Source organism: Myotis nattereri (assembly GCF_964212035.1).
Source record: "Myotis nattereri genome assembly, chromosome: 10".
In the NCBI taxonomy this organism is placed as follows: Eukaryota; Metazoa; Chordata; class Mammalia; order Chiroptera; family Vespertilionidae; genus Myotis; species Myotis nattereri.
The window spans coordinates 53697351-53715299 of NC_138085.1; the positions used below are offsets into that span (position 1 = coordinate 53697351).

The 17949-nt window shown below is 42.6% G+C and overlaps 1 protein-coding gene across 2 annotated transcripts in view; it reads right to left on the reverse strand.

Moving 5' to 3' along the window:
• The window catches only part of EML6 (EMAP like 6), a gene marked incomplete at its 3' end in the record, with an annotated part of 209727 nt that overhangs the window by 41026 nt on the left and 150752 nt on the right, over window positions 1-17949 (reverse strand). For both annotated transcript variants that reach the window (XM_081100953.1, XM_081100954.1), the window contains exons 22-25: window positions 17546-17698; window positions 17247-17378; window positions 8055-8143; window positions 5183-5359 (exon numbers count right to left, since the gene is read on the reverse strand). In XM_081100953.1, coding sequence (XP_080957079.1) covers window positions 5183-5359; window positions 8055-8143; window positions 17247-17378; window positions 17546-17698 — 551 coding nt within the window. The remainder of the gene's footprint in view (window positions 1-5182; window positions 5360-8054; window positions 8144-17246; window positions 17379-17545; window positions 17699-17949) is intronic.

Below are 17949 nucleotides of genomic sequence, written 5' to 3' on the forward strand. Positions count from 1 at the left end.
TCACAGAGATTTTAAGAAACTCCGCTTAAGTCAAACAGTTAATAAATATCAGAGTCAACACCTGAACCAGGTAGTTTAGCTTTAGAATGAAGGACATGGTGATATTTTATCCTCTCCAATCTGGTGGAAGGGCATAGCTTTGAAAAAGAAGGGCGGATAAGGGAAGCAATCAGCTAGCTATATAGATGGTGTCGAAGGACAGCATTGCACGTGGTTTAACTGGAAAAATGGGTGGGCTCTGGCAAAGGAGAGTCTATCTCATGGAGGCTGGAAACCATGTGATTGTCAGGGAACTAATTCATCACAAAGATTTTAAACTATAAAACTGATTATATAAGGACCCATGATTGTCATGGAAGAAAAATGCTTGAAAGACATGCCTAGTAACTCAGGGGAAGGGAGAACAAGGAAAAGGGCCAAGAAGAAGACATAACTTTAGAGTCTAACAAATGGAACTTGATTTTTGGACACAGAGAGATACGTGTGGTGATTAGATCTCATAGGTGTCACCAACACCTGATGACATGGAGCTCAGTGCTAGAATACTGCAATGGGATGCTGTCTTCGTCCGGTTGGGCTTCCGTAACAAAATATGACATGCTGGCTTAAACAACAAATTTATTTCTCACAGTTCTGGAGGCTGGGGCATCTAAGGTCAAGGTTCTAGCCACTTTGGTTTCTGGTGAGAGCCTTCTTCCTGGCTTATGGATACCATCTTCTCACTGTGAGCTCCATGGCCTTTCCTGGGTGCATTTATGCATGGAGAGAGAGAATGTACTCTTTGGTGTCTCTTATGAGGGCACTAATCCCATTGGATCTGGGCCCCACACTTATGACTTTATTTAGCCTTAATTGTTCTCAGAAATGCCCTATTCTCAAATATAGTCGCGTTGGGGGTAGGGCTTCAACATTTGGATTTTGATGGAGACACATTCAGTCCATAACAGGTGGTGAACTTTGTCTAACATACCCAGAGCAGTGGGGGAGTGTAACTAGACAGCTGGAAACATTCATCAGGTAGGGTCCATGTATTTGGAAGGAAACGTGTGCCAGAAAATCATATTTTTTTTAAAAAAAAGAGGAGGAAGAGAAGTGATACTATCAAGAAGTTTTATTTAATATTAGCCAATGATTTTCAAATGCTTTCAAATTATGAAACCGTTTCTTCAACCAAATCTTACAAAGTAGGACTGAGGAATAAAAAGATAAGTAATCCAATTTAAAACAAAGGATAAAAGAGGTGTACTTCACAAATGGCCAATAAGCAAATGAAAGGCCCTCAGCATCATTAGTCATCAGGGAAATGCAAATTACAAACACAAAGCCCTCATATTACCTACCCCCAGGACAGCTACATTTTACAAGTCTGACAACACTGATGTTGGCAGCTAGAACTTGCTTTTATTTCTGGTGGGAATGGAAAATGGAAAAAGGTCTGGCAGTTACTTAAAAAGTTAAATACACATTTTCTCCTATGACCCAGAAATTCTACTCCTACATATTTACTTAAGAGAAAGAAAACACATGCCCACAAAGACTTGTCCATAAACGTTCATAGCAGGTTTATTATAACCAAACAGTGGAAAAACCAGGTGTCCATCGATAGCCATGTGGATAAACAAACTGCTGTATCCATACAATGGCATTCCACTCAGCTATAAAGATGTAACAGACTGTTCTTACCCACCAACAACATGCAGAAATCTCAGAAACAGGATCTGAGTGAAAGAAGCCAGACACAAAACAGCACCTACTTGATTATTCCATTTATATGAAGTTCTGGAACAGGTACAACTAATCTATGATGAAAAACACTGGAATATTTTTTTTTTCATCTGAGGGTAAAGTGGGGGTAGAGATTGGCCTGGAAGGAACATGAAGAAACTTACTGGGGTGATGATAATGTCTATCTTGATAGGTGTTTGGATTACGTAGGTGTGTTTGTCACAGTTCATTAAAAGGAACCCTAATGCTTCTGCATTACAACTGTATATAAATTTTACCTAAAATATACCACAAATAAATGTTGAACTCTAGGTAATGATATGCACAGGAACTCATTAGGGGTAAGTATCCTGATGTCCATAATCTACATTGAATTGTAGACTCTTGGTCAGGGGTCCTCAAACTGTGGCCCGCCGAAAACATTTATCCGGCCCGCCGGGTGTTTTTGCTGCCGCTGCCTGTCCTGCTTAGCAGCCAACTCGTCCCAGGCCCGCAGTGCGCATCTGTGGAATGTCTGAGGGACAGTGAGCTGGCACCCTGTTTAAAAAGTTTGAGGACCTCTGCTCTAGGTGGTGGGGTCCTAGAAGTTCACTGTATCATTCCTTCACCTTAACTGCATGTTTGCAATTTTTTCTTTTTTAATATATTTTATTTATTTTTTTACAGAGAGGAAGGGAGAGGGATAGAAAGTTAGAAACATCCATCAGCTGCCTTCTGCACACCCCCTACTGGGGATGTGCCCGCAACCAAGGTACATGCCCTTGGCAGGAATCGAACCTGGGACCCTTCAGTCTGCAGGCTGACGCTCTATCCACTGAGCCAAACCGGTTAGGGCTGAAATTTTTTCTAACCAACTGTTGTAAAAAATCTTACACAGAGAATCAACATATAAAATATAAAACACAATGACTAGCTGAAGCAGAGGTGGGGCCCCAGGCCCCTCCCACTACCCCCTACTCTGTTTCCTGGGGTGGTCCCTGAGGAACCTTCCTGGAACACAGGGTGACATTACTATAGACAGCACACCTGGCCAGGCTGGGGATGGAGGTGATGAATTCCAGGACCAATAGTAAACCTAGCCCTGGAGCATGATGCAATAGCATTCTGGGGATTTCAGCTATCTAAGTATAGGCCCAAACCTCAGTCTACTAATACCAGGACATCCCTAACTTGTCCGGCTAGCAGTCTCATTTCAAGTAATGTAAAAGCAGCAAGGAAAATTGCTACATAAAAGGGAATTCTGATCAAATAGGAAGAGCTGGTAACTGACAGTGAAGTGATGACCACTGGGAGTGAATCTCAGAAAAGACCACCAAAAATTATTTCCTAACCAGATATTAACAAATGAAAGAGGAGAGAGGAAGGCATCTAAAGATACCCAAAGGGCTGTGGAGGGAACTGGTGTGTTCAGGTAAATGTACAAACGAGAAGAGGAGTGAAAACCAAGGATGAATACAAAAGTCTTGCACTGACAACTTTGATATAGTTTTAGAATATTAAAGCAAAAAGCTAAGAAATCAGAAAAGGATTTTCTATAATAGGGCTAAAAGAAAAATACAGAACGCTAGGAACACTTCTTAGATCAGATGGTTTAATATGAACAGAAAGCAGACTTATTGCCTCTATTAAAGAGAATGCTCTTCCAACCAGGAAGGACAAAACAGAGCTCATGTACCTGAGTACAGGTACCTTGCAATGTGACCACAGAAACAAAATCAGGAATGCCCACGGAGTTTAGAGACCAGGAGAGGCGACATCGAACACAAAAAGGCTCCTGTATCTAAATGGGAAAACAAGTGGACTCTGGCAAATATTGATTTATGAGTTGATGCAAACTCTGGAAAATTCTAGGGTGAATTATTACACAGAAGGTCTTATAAGCACTTGGAAAAGGAAGTAATGATTACTGGGCAGCAACAGGGCTAAACTTTGAACTAACCCCACATTTTCCATTGGTTGGTTTGTTGGGAGGGGAGATTAGGGACACCAGAGACACACTCAATCTGGCTTTCAGCAAGTTATGTGCCAAGTCTGTAGTGATGTCTTGTTGCACTAGAGAGGGAAAGGTGAGGTCCAATAGAGCATAATCAGAGAGAGGTAAACGTCTGCTTCTGACCGAAGAACTGAAATTAAATATGCGCACTAACAACAGAATGTCAGATTGAATGGGGGCTCCTGGTGGAGGCAGTTGGGTGTTCTAGTTTATATTTTTTCTATCCATGACTTAAAGCTCACACTGGTGCAATCAGAGGATGACATGATGCTGGAAGGGAAAGTAAATACTCTGAGGAAGTATTTAAAAGATGGTGACAGGCTGGAACAAGGAGATAAAATAAACAAGATAAGTCTTATTTGGTACAAATATGAAGTTCTGTCCTCAGTATTTAGAGAGTCAGTTGTGTAAGATGGGGGTTATAACCTGAACATTTTGGGCAATAACGTCTATGATTCGATTGTATAGTGTGGCAACCAAGAGCTGATGCCATTTTAATTTAATTTAAAACAAATATAAAATCAAGACAAGAAGATGAAAGTCCTACTGTACCCTGAGCTGCTCAGATGACATCTGAAGCACCGAGTTCAGTCTTAGATGAGACAGTCTGAAATGGAATAAAATGGAGTGTGCTTATAGGGAGAGGAAACTGGAAACCATGTCAAATGGGGAATGGCTGAAGACCCGGAGATGGCAGTCTGGAGAGAGTGAGACTCTAGGACAGTGATGGCGAACCTATGACACGCGTGTCAGAGGTGACACGTGAACTCATTTTTTTTTGGTTGATTTTTCTTTGTTAAATGGCATTTAAATATATAGAATAAATATCAAAAATATAAGTCTTTGTTTTATTATGGTTGCAAATATCAAAAAAATTCTATGTGTGACACGGCACCAGAGTTAAGTTAGGGTTTTTCAAAATGCTGACACGCGGAGCTCAAAAGGTTCGCCAACACTGCTCTAGGAAGTCAAAGGTGGTCCTCCTACATATGTGGCTGTTAGAGGACCAGAGTTAACCGCTGATGATTTTGAAGGCAGAACTTTGGCTAAAGAGAAAACATTTCGGCTCAATCTAGAACAGAAACATTTTAACAACGAACTATTTTAAATGAATGGGCTGCTTTGGGAAGTAAGGAGTTCTTCATCTCGGGAAGTATGCTAGTACATATTAGAAAGACACAGGTCCAAGAGGTTCTGAAGAAAATTCTTACATGCCGTTTTGTGAGATGTTGGATTTGATGATCAATGAAGGCCTTTCAAGGAGAAATTCAATGCCACAGACTGACTCAAATTAGTAAACATACCATCATGAAGGTTTTCATACAGCAGAAATAATGACGGCGCTGTAGACAACATTGTTGATTGCTATGCCTTCAACATTTAAAAATCCGCTTAGATATAGTACATAGATTTGGGGTCATTAATGAGACTGAGCAAGTATATGTAAAAAATGTGCAATATTACCTTGACAGGATATGAAAAAAGCTTGACGAACCCGAAATCATCTCCGGTGGCTAAGAGGGAGCAGTCTTTGGTGAGACTGGCAGCATTTACGTCGGTCACATCACTGTGTGCGGGCCAGATCCCCTCACAGGTGGGGCCCAGGACACAGGTCCACGTGTCCCACTCTATCTTTTCAACCTTAAAAAGAAGGAAAAGAAAATTAATGTATTTTTGCACAGCCTAGAGATCTTTAGTTTTGTTTAAAAGGAACCTTTTGAGGCTGAGTTAGTGCTAAATGATGACTCCGCCCACATCAGGCACCTGTGCTGGGTGCTGAGGTACACGGTTCTAAGTTGCATTTTAAAGTGCTACATGCATTGTCTTAATAAATCAACACTGCAGTCAAATATCCACACAGACTTCTCTAGATAAGATTAACATTTTGAGAATTATGGAAATCTGATAACGTTCTTTAGTTCTTACCTAGGTATTTATCATAGTACTAGAGGCCCAGTGCACGAAATTTGTGCATGGGTAGGGGCCCTAGGCCTGGCCGGCAACAGGGCCCATCAGGTCTTCCCTCTGGCCGCTGGCAGGCACCTGGGACCAGGGCTTCCCTTGCAGCCCTGGCTTTGTCTGGAAGGTCATCTGGAAGGATGTCTGGTCTAATTAGCATATTATGCTTTTACTATTATAGATAAGCCATATAAGCTAGATCAGGGTTTCTCAGTGAAAGCACTATTGACATTTCAGGCTGTACAATGTCAGGGGCGGTCCTGTGCATGGTAACATGTTTAGTAGCATCTTGACCTCCACCCACGGGATGCCAGTAGCACCCCCTCCCCAAGTTCTTCCCAGACATCCCCAATGACCCCGAGGCCCTTGCTCCCACTGAGCACACTGATTAAGGAGATTGATTATTTAGCAAACTATTTTAAAAAGTTACAAGACATAACTTTTTATTTTTTATGGAATGCTTCCTTGGAGGAAAGAATAATCAGATTCTGCAGCTAGCTTAATATTCTTTATGCTCTGGAGAGACTATCTGAAGAGCGGTTCATACTGATATGAATGTACAGCATTTCAGGAAGCCTCATAACATGAATTTCCCTCTTATATTTGTGCGTATTCTTTTACATAATTGTTCATCTATATCAATTGCAACCCCCCACCCCCATCATTTAGTTAAACTGCACTTTATTTAGTGTATTTATTTGGGGGGCACTGGAACAGGATGAGAAAATAAAGGTGAAGTGATGTAAACATGATGCTTAATATGTAGAAGATAGCCAGGTAGAATCACACACAGAGCCCTCCAGATTGGGATCACAGCTCCACAGACTTCCTACTGTCTTGGAATCTTTATTTCCCTATATGTAAAATGAGATTGACAACCCTCACACAAGGCTGTTGTGAAAATTAAAATGCAGGCATATGAAATGCTTGGCACATTCAACAGATGTTCAGGGAATAAATGACACAATTAGAAATATCCCCTACTTGAGGCTATAAATGTTTCTCCATATGGGACAACACAAATGGATCTTGAGAATATCATGCTAAGTGAAATAAGTCAGACAGAAAAGGACAAGAAACATATGATTTCCCTCATATGTGGGATATAAAACAAAAAGCAACACATGAGCCAACAAAATAAACTCACAGACACAGACAACAGTGAGTTTCCTGATGCTTACCAGAGAGGAAAGGGGGTGAAGGGAGGATGAAGAGTTTAAGGGGTCAAATATATGAAGATGGAGGGAGACTAGACTTTGGCTGGTGAACATATAATACAATATACAGATGGTGGATTATAGAATTGTACACCTGAAACCTATATATGTTATTAGCCAATCACACCCCCAAATTTATTTTTTAAAAGTTAAAATGAAGACTGATCAGAGGTGAATAAATTGGAATTGGGGGTGTGAGACCAATTGATCAGTAAACAATTTCCATTAATAGATTGTCATCATGTACAACAACTTGTTTCCGTAAGTACTGCACATAGACTTCCTTTAGAAATTATGAAAACCCTATGAATGTGTGTGTCCAATTATCTCTGTGACTACTTGATAATACTGGGATAGTTTACTGGCAAACTGAAGAGAGAGGCAGGTGTGTATTCCTCAGTAGTGTACTTTTACCCACTCTTTCTCAAAGGAAGCAATATTTCCTTTTCTTTCATCAAAGTTTATATTGCCTATACATGATTTAGATTGCCTCCCGGGACTAACAGAACATTCTTAGAGCTCAGTCGGGCAATGACCTTTTGGTCATGTGGGTCATTCTATGGAAGCACCGGGCAGCTAGCTTTCAGGAAGGAGGCAATTTGTGGATTCAAAAATTATATGGAGGCTTTGATTTTAACAATTAAAAAGTATGTATGGGTCTAAGGACATGAGGAAAACAAGGAAAAAAGAAAGTTTGATAAATCAGGATAGCCAGATCGTGGACAGCTTTTGTTCTGAAAGATCATTTGTCTTATTAGTGTTGAGGAAAATATTCATTATTACAAATAGTAAACACTGCGAAAGTATGTTTCACAAGGAGCTTTGCACAAAACAACATGTTGAATGGGATAAAAAGAATATGTAGCATCTAAATGTTAAGAATATGTAGAATTTTGGTTGTTGTCATCAGGCACAGAAAAATTAAGGAGAATTTGAACTGTGCATTGCTACTTAAATCCCCAGAAAGCAGGAAACCAGATTAAGCAACCAGATTTAAGAAACTATCAAGCATAAAGGTACACTAAATGTAACCCATATTAGTGGATAACAACTGTTAGGTTTTATTAAAAATATAACCCACATATTAGTGGCTAAGAATTGATTGGTTATATTAAATCTTCATGAGGTGTATTTTTTAAAGCTTTGTGTATGACTGTTACCTCTGAAGGTCTTATTATATGCCGTCTGCCTCTCGGAGCTTCAAAAAAGAGTTGTTCTTTGGCACCCGAATTAACTTGCAATAATTTCCCTGTTATGACAGAATGAAGTAGAGAGACGATTAAACTCTGCACTTATTTTTTTTTATATTATAAAGTGGCTACAACTATTTGTATTCATTTTAGTCAAAGCTTCATGAATTGAGTAAATACATGGTAGACATTCCAGAACTACATGTAAAGGCAATTACATGCCATGGTACAAATCCCAAAGCTATGATTTTACTGAATATGGACCTCATAAAATCTGACTTTGAACATCCTTCAAGAATCATGTTTGCTATGCTTTAGTCTGTTGCACTGAAAGTAGCTATTTTTCCAATGCCTGACAAAATCCACTTTTTGCTCTTTTTTTCCCGTTGCCTCCTAGCAGAGATGCAGTGAGAGCAGACTGCTTTGGCAAGAATTATGGCATCAGAAGTGAGAGCCTTACTGCAAGGATTCACATTTACTCCAGTCTAAATTCTAAATGTGCCCTTTCAAGTTTAGAAACAGGAAGATAAGGGCACACAAAATAAACTATGAATGCTCATTCCCCTCCCCTCTCCCACCTTACTTGAAAATTTGTAGAGAAATCCAAGACTTTCCCAAAACAAAATGTTGAGCATAAAAAGTCTTTCACTGTGATATAAACTTATAATCTTGGGTTCATTTTGATTAATGGTGAAAAAGGTAAGATTTCCTACTTTCCCTCCAACCACATCAATAATCCTTTATGGCTTGAAATTTAAATGACAAAAAAGATACACTTTATAGTATTTCTTCAGCATGTATATACATACACACATAATATTTCCCCCCCCTTTCTGTTTTCCCATAACTGTTTATATCTAGTAGTCTTAAAATATCCTTCTTGGAAAAATAATACCAAAATAAGAACTTTGTGGGGTTTATATCATGTTCTTTAATGGTCAAGTGGACACCACCTAGGTCTGAAATCTCAAGTGGCTTACCTTCAGAGTTGTAGATCTATTTCTAAGTGACTCATTAAAAACAAGGCTCTCGCCCTGGCCAGTGTGGCTCTGTTGGTTGGAGTGTCATCTCGGGCACCAAAAGATGGCAGGTCCGATCCCTGGTCAGGGCGCGTGTGGGAGGCAACTGATCAATATTTCTCTCTCACATTGAAGTATATGTGTGTGTATGTGTCTCTCTCTCTCTTCCTCCCTCCCTCTCCCTAAAAATCAATTTAAAACTTTTTGCAAAAAATGATAAAAAATAATAAAAACAAAGTTCTCTTGGTTCATAACTGAAAACCTCAACTGTTCATAATTTGCTGAGTTATAACATGGTGCTGAGGGGGTTTTGTCTTGGCTGTGGGGAGCAAGTGAATTTGAAAACATTTCCACTAAAATGGGCATTTTTCTGACCTTCTGGCTGAACGTAGATACACAAATGAGAAAAGAAAAGGGAATTAAATTAGCTTTGGCTATTTAGCGTTCTAAGAAAATGAGTAACCAAAATTTTTTCAATGAGCAAATATGTATTTTAGGACCCTCAAGAGAAATTGCAAATAACAAAGGACATGGAAGAGGATTAAAGGATTCAGTAAAAACATTCTTTGAATGTGGCGAATTTTAGAAGATATTTGGCCACAGGATACTAACAGAACTCAAAGGATTCCAATTCTCAGATGATCCTAACAACTCAGTTTCCACCACAGTTTCAAAGATCACACTCAGAAAAACAAACCAGACTTTTAAAATAGCTCAGTGAAGTACTTTCGGATTGTAAGAATGTTAGAGAATCTAAACACCAGAGAGTAGTATGAGAAGTGCTTCGCAGAACAGAGACACCTGTGGGGACCTGCCTAGCCCAGGTCCCTTCCCTGGGAACTGCCCTCCACGTGACCCAGAGGCTGGGCTGGACCAATGCTCTCCAGGAAAATTGGAATCTGGAGGCTGACTCAGTGGGTGCCGTGCTGAGATTGGAAGCGAGCTTTGGGATTGAGGGTGGCATTTTGGGGCAACAGAGAGTGGGCCACGTGCAAACGAATTAGGGAAAGCCTGTCTGTGCAGGGAGAGGGGCCAAAAGCAGACACCGAAACACTGCAGGAAAGGAGGGGAGAGGATCTGCTGGCCTGGTTTCTGGGTTTTCCAGTTCATTCCTAAAGCCAGTTCCTAAGCTAATGTTGCTTCCTGTTATTGGAGTCTATGCCATAGGCCTATGTCTTTCCATAAACTCATCCTTTATTATTATTTTTAAATTGAAGCTGGATTGAGTAGGTTTCTGGTTCCTAGCAACCCAACGACATGAAGAAAAAAATTTTAAGTCAACTATTCATGTTAGGAAGGTGGAATTATGGGTGTGTGTTGTGTGCCCCCCACCCCCTCAATTTTCATTACTGCTGTTATTTCATTGTCTTTTTTTAGGCATAGAGAAAATATTTAGGTCACCACTTATTTTCCCACTGCCTGCTGCCGTGTAATATATAACTACTGAAATATTCCGAGGACAAGAGCAGAAACAAAGAGCAAAATGTTGTATAACCCATGGATAGATAACTCACCCCTGAATAATGGTAACCCTATTTTTTCAGAATCCTCACATTTTCACTCACTAGAAATGTCTACTCACACAGAATGAGGAAACTGAAAGATACAGATGTCCTCATTTCTAAGCAGGTACAGGACATCACACATCTTGCAGGTACACAGAGCTCTTATGGTCCACAAAACGATTCCCACACATCAACCCAGCTGCTCTATAATTTACAAGTTAGAACAATTCTAAAATTGGAGCTAAATGTACCAAAAATATCAGGCCCTTGGCAATGAAAATGGGAATGAGAACTATTGTGGCTCAAACTGTTAATTGTTAAAAGATCGCATAGTCTTGTTATTTCCAGAAATGAACTAATAGCAGCCAGAACACATCCTTCCATGATTCCTCTCTCTCCATATATATTTTTTTCTTGCATTCGGGGGTAGCTATTGCTTCTAAAAAGGCCCGATGCACTTTTTGGTTTTCCTAGGACCTGTGGTTGCCATGGACACGAGAGGCTGTAGGCTGTGCCATTCCCCACCCCTGAGGAGCCAGCTGGCTCCGGCAAATGCGTTCACTCTTTTGACAAGATCAAAGGAATGAAACAGATTCCTGCTCCTCAATTCTGTGGTCTATCCTTTGCAGACCCTCCAGGCTCCGCTGTGAAAGCTAGGCTGGTCTTGAGGCAGCCTGGCACATTCTCGAGGTCAGGCATTTGCGGCACAGAGACCAGGAACATAAAAACACCAATACAGCTCATCGCATGAGAATGAAACTGGACATAAACCAAGGAAGATTCACGGGCACACTTGCTGTTATTCTCCAGATGGCCTCCCTGCCCCCCCCCACCCCCCAAATCGAAAGTATTCTGTTCTCTCAATTGTAGAAACCATTGGTCAATCCTCTCATCTGACTGAAGGGGCCACTTAGGAAGAGAGGCGAGGTGGCTTTTCGAAAACCTCAGCATCTTAACTCCCAGTGTCTTCCATCACCCCGGACCATAGACACTGGCTTTGGGCGAATTTTGGAAATAGTGAGTTTGTCTCTTTCCCTGCAAAAGTGACGATTCCACATTGGGCGCCTTTACATAGACCTTCGCCCAGGCTCTCCACAGGGCAGCCCACTGATCTCGGCCAGGATCTTGTTCTTTCCACCTGGGATTTACTCCTCTTTATCTCTCTAACATTCAATCCAGGGCTTACACATTCAAGGAATTAAAAAAATAATCCTCTCAAAATGTGAGTCAAACTTCAATGAGATACCACCTCACACCCATTTGAATGGCTGATATCAAAAACAAAATAAAACGAAGCAGAAAACTCCAGAAAATAACCAATTGTTGGCAAGGATGTGGAGAAACTGGAACCCTTGCGCACTGTTGGTGGGAATGTAAAATTGTGCAGCCACTGTGGAAGACAGTATGGTGCTTCCTCACTTAAAAGCTGATTTATTGTTTGATCCAGAAATTCCACCACTGGGTACACACTAAGCACTGAACACCACGCTCATAGCAGCCAACAGGTGGACGCAACCCCACTGATGGATGAAAGGGTGGACCAAATGTGGTGTGTACATACCACCAAATACTGTTGAGTCTTAAAAAGAAAGGAAATCCTGACACATGTCACAACATGGATGAATCTTGACGATATTGTGCAAAGTGAAATAAGCCAGTCACAAAAAGACAGATACTGTGTGATTCCACTTAGTACATGGAGTAATCAAATTCTTAGGGACAGAAAGTGGAATGGTGGTTGCCAGAGGCTAAGGAAGGGAGAACGAGGAATTATTGATTAATGGGTATAAAGTTTTAAGTTTTATAAGATGAAAAGAGTTCTAGAGATGGATAGTGGTGATGGCTGCACAATAATGTGAATTAATTCAATGCCACTGAACTGTGCTCTTAAAAATGGTAAGAGGGGAGGGGTGTTGGGGCTGAGTAAAAAGGGTGAAGGAACAAGATGTACAAAATTATAGTTACAGAACAGTCATGGGGATGTAAAGTACAGCATAGGAAATATAGTCAATAATACTGAAAAAACCAAGTACAGTGCCAGGTGGGTGCTGGAAATATGGGGGAAATCACTTTGTAAAGTATATGACTGTCTAACAGTATACTGTACACCTGAAACTAAAGCAAAATAATGTTGAGTATAAACTGTAACTGAAAAATAAAATTTAAAAAAAATAAATGAAAAATGGTTAAGATGTTAAATTTTGTTATGCATCTTTTTTCACAGTTAAAAATAATTTTAAAGCCCTGGCTGGTGTTCTCAGTGGTTAGAGGACTGAAGGGTTGCAGGTTTGATCCCTAGCCCCAGTTGGGAGTGTGTGGGAGGCAACCAATCGATTTGTCTCTCACATCGATATTCCTCTCTGCCTCTCTCTCTCTGTCTCTCTCCCCTCCCCCCCTTCCACTTTCTCTAAAAATCAATGGAAAAAATATCCTTCGGTGAGAATAAACAAAAATTATAATAATAATTTTAAAGAAATCTTCTTGATCAAAACTTATTCTCCTATGTCCCATTTTCTTGTAGCTCTCCACTCCCTAATATGTAATTAATGAATTGGTTTTAATCCCCCTGTGGTCATTGTAGTGGTGGGATTTCACTTCTTGTGTCAGGTAGTGTGTGTGTGTGTGTGTGTGTGTGTGTGTGGTGAATTTTAAACAAAATTCCCCATACTCTAATCCATCGCCACATAAGGCTGGCCCTGACTGGTTTAAATCTTTCTCACAAGAAGGCATATCTAGGCATGTTAGCCAGAGAGTAAATAGGAAGAAAGGACTGCTTTTGTTTTTCAAACAATAAGGCAGAGAATATCAAAGAAAGGGGTCGCGAAGTGGCTGCTTCCATCTGCCCCCTCAGCCTCCCTGGTTCTTAGATGACTGTCAGGCGCTGTGTCCTCAGGCGGCTGGTGCCCGGCCCAGTCACAAATGCCAGTCTAAGCCCTCAGCAGTGTGTCCAGCATGGCCCTGACATGTAATGGGAGGGGCTTATCTGATCTCCTTTCGCCCTTGTTGGGACTTGCACCTCTCCCCTCCTATCTATTGCACTACATAAATATGCCTGCGGGTTGTAAAGTTAGATAAAGTCCAAATTCCAGGGCAGCAAGCACAGTTACAACTAAATACCTGTCTTGGCAGAAGGATTGGTTTATGGTTCCTACTTCAAGAAATACTTAAAATATTCTGGCATCTCTGAAAGGACCTTTTGGGTTGAGGCCCTCATTACCCCCTTTTCCCTGGTTTATTTTAGATGCTTTCCAACTCCAGGCTCACTCACCCTCCAAAAGCTGGTGGGGAACGCCCCATCCACGTCTCCTGGAGCTACCTAATGCTATGGGATAAAGTGCAGTGTCCAACTTCCTTGCATGGCATGACGTCAAAGTTCCTTTACGTTCTGTCTCCACACTCACTCCCTTCACGCTCTCAGCCACTCAGCATTACTCACTGTTTCTTAATCACCCCTGTTCTTCCCACGTCTTGGGACATCACGTTCCTTCTGAGCCTGGAATGCTCGTCCTAGACTTTGCAATCTGGTGAATTTCCGCTCATTCTTCAAGATCCATCTCGAAGGTCCCGCCTTCTGTGAAGGCTCGGTGGGTTCTCCCGGGAGCTTCCTCAGGGCGCACCCTGGGCTGGGTGCTCTTCCACCACAGTGGACTGACCCTTCCCGAAAAGATGGGACCCTGCCCTTTCCTAAAGGCCTGCCCCCAACTAACACCACCCTCCAGCCCCCCAGGATGGGACTGAGAAGTGCCCCACCCTGTAGCACTGCTACTCCATCAGCAGTGCTCACTGCTGACCCGCCCAACCCTGCCCCACCTCACCCCTTCCTCGGTGACTCACCATGTCTCACTCCCTTGCCCTACCCAGTTTGGACCCTTGTATTATTCAGGGACTAGGACATCTCCCTCGCCAAATCATACACGCTGTGGAGAGCAGGAACCATGTCTCACACTTCTAGATCCCCCACAACTTCTGGCTTAAGACTTTGCACATGGCAGAAGCGAGATGTGTTAGATAAGTAAACAGATGTGCCCGCATGGTGTCTGTGGCCATGATGGAGGAGGCAGGGGGCAGGCGGGGAGTTTTAGAGAGCGGAGAAACTTGAGGTAAGTGGCACCTAACTCCCCACCTCCGCTGAGGATCAACACTGCCGAGGCCCCTGGGGCAGTCGCGGGGGTGGAGCACTGGGAGGGAGAGGAGCGCAGTAAGGAGGGACCAAGGCAAGGGCACAGCATGCAAACTCAAAGGGGAGGCATCAGATATCTTCAAATGTCTTCCAACTAATGGCTGGAATTAACAGCACCGATAATGATGAAAAATACCCTAAGTGTGAACAGCAGCTGCCTCTGGGTTGTCAAATTACAGTCATTTTATTGTGGGATCCCCCCTGTTTTTCCCTAAAACTCAACTGCCATCCTTGCTAGAAATAATATGGATGAACATCGACTTTTTTAAAACAAAAATTGTATTTTAAAAGCCACAACATAGGGGAGAAACTAAGATGGCGGCATAGATAAACACCGGGAAATAGTCGCCTCACACAACAATTGAAAAATAACCCAAAGGACGGAGCAAACATCGTCCAGAACAACAGGAAGGCTGGCTGAGTGTAATTTCTACAACTAGAAGAAAAGAAAAGCACGCTGAGAGCCACAGGAGCTGCGGAGGCTGAGTGCAGAGGTACGGCGGCGGCGGCGGCGGCGGCTCGCGCGCGCGGAAAGGGGGTGGCACCTGAGGACACGGCTGTCTTTTTGAATCACAAGCTCCCGACTGCTCTGAACTCCGGTTCCGGGAAGTCTCTGGGGACCCAGGACTCATACGGGGAGAGGCTGGTCTGTCAGGCGGCAGCGGGCGAACTTGAGGGCGGATTTCCCTCAGAGGTGCTTGCAGCCGTTACCGGGACACTGAGAAGCGCGACTCCGGGCGCAGAGAATCAGCCATAGCTTCTTTCTCCACCCTTTGACTCCCTGAGACCCCGCCCCACCCAGGCTGCGGCAGAGGCTTTTGCATGTGAATGTACCTAACTACAGCCCAGCCAAGCAGACCCGGAACTTCCAAGAGAAGGCCCAAGGCCCTGCAGCGGCTTGCATTGCTTCACAGCTGAGCCTCTTCATGGCTCCGGCTGTGTGGCCTCAGGCAGGGGCTGAATTAGCACCTCCTTAGACCCAGGAGCCACTGTACCCAGTGGTCAGAGGGGGACCATTCTCCCACTTCAGACACAGCTGCTTCCCACAGCCAATTGGCCTGGAGGTCAATTCCTCCCAGTGATCCTACAACAACCAAGGCACCAAGAGTGCACCAAGAGTGTCCACCCCAGGTAACTGGGGAGGCTGAGCCACTGGGCCCTACAGGACACCTGGCGCGCAGGGCCACTCTATCAACACAGGGAAGCAGCCAAAATGCGGAGACAAAGAAACAGGTCACAATTGGCAGAAACGGAGGAGGGCAGACGACTGGATATAGAGTTCAAGGCCACGTTTATAAGGTTTGTCAAGAATTTTATGGAAACCGCTGATAAATTTAATGAATCCCTCAAGGAGTATAGTGAGACCATGGAGGACATGAAAAAGGACCAACTAGAAATTAAGCATACACTGACTGAAATAAAGAATAATTTACAGAGATCCAACAGCAGACAAGAGGATCCCAAGAATCAAGTCAAAGATTTGAAATACAAAGAAACAAAAAATACCCAACCGAAAAAGAAAAAAGAAAAGAGATTCAAAAAATATGAAGATAGTGTAAGGAACCTCTGGGACAACTTCAAGTGTACCAACATCAGAATTATAGGGGTACCAGAAGGAGAGAGAGGGCAAGATATTGAAAACCTTTTTGAAGAAATAATGACAGAAAACTTCCCCACCTGGTGAAAGAAATGGACTTACAAGTCCAGGAAGCGCAGAGAACCCCAAACAAAAGGAATCCAAAGAGGACCACACCAAGACACATCATAATTAAAATGCCAAGAGCAAAAGATAAAGAGAGAATCTTAAAAGCAGCAAGAGAAAGACAGTCAGTTACCTACAAGGGAGTACCCATCCGACTGTCAGCTGATTTCTCAACAGAAACCATGCAGGCCAGAAGAGAGTGGCAAGAAATATTCAAAGAGATGAATAGCAAGAACCTGCAACCAAGATTACTTTATCCAGCAAAGCTATCATTCAGAATGGAAGGTCAGATAAAGAGCTTCACGGATAAGAAAAAGCTAAAGGAGTTCATCACCACCAAACCAGCATTATATGAAATGCTGAAAGGTATTCTTTAAGAAGAGGAAGAAGAAAAAGGAACTCTTACCATTTGCCACAGCATGGATGGAACTGGAGAGCGGATAAATACCACAAGATCTCACTTATTTGTGGAATATAATGAACAACATAAACTGATGAACAAGGACTGATCCAGAGACGGAGAGGCTTTGATTGGACTGTCGGGCCTTGGAGGGAAGGTAGGGGAGGGTGGGGGCAAGGGGGAAAGATCAACCAAAGGACTTATATGCAAGCATATAGGCCTAACCAATGGACACGGACAACGGGGGGGGGGGGGGGGTGAGGGGATGAGCGGGGGGGGGGGGGGGTAGAGGGTACACATATGTAATATCTTAATCAATAAAAAATATTAAAAAAAAAAGCCACAACATACTTTACCTCGAGAGTCCCAGTCGATATGTGTAACGTAACTAGAAGCACCTTTACAGATGCCGACCCGTTTGCTTGTAAGCACGTTATAAATATCCACAAAGTTATCGTGGGAGGCCACGGCAAGGTATTTTCCTGTATCTACACAGAAAAAGGTGCGGTTACTATCAAAGTATTTTACATAAGACCTGGCTTCTGTGAACTTAGCGTGTTAGAACGGGGAAAATGTCAAGGAAATAATGAAAATAGCCCACTGTTGTAACTTTTTGTCTCAATACATTTTTGAAAGTTTTTGCCATCATCTTTACCTTTCGAAAATTTAATATCAGAGATCATTTCTCTTCTGTGGTGGAAGGAGACCATGTCTTCAACCGTGTCAGCATTTACAACCAGGAAACTCCCATCATTCAGGCCGACCGCTAGGGCTTTCCCATCGGGGGAGAAGGCACAGCATCTTCCACCTGCAAACGAACTCACAACACCACACTCATTAGGCCTGACTTGACTACCAAACAACCAAGGGGAGCGCGGGAGAGACCTGCGTGTGCGCTGACACATGAGCGTGGGCTGTGTCTTTAGCGCTGCTCGTGAGAAGAACTAAAACGTCATCATTTAATCATCTCTTCCCTCCAAACCCAAGGACAATGATCACCATGTTAAACACACATTTTCAATTTCTTTGAGGACATCCATTCATTTCTTGGTATCTGCA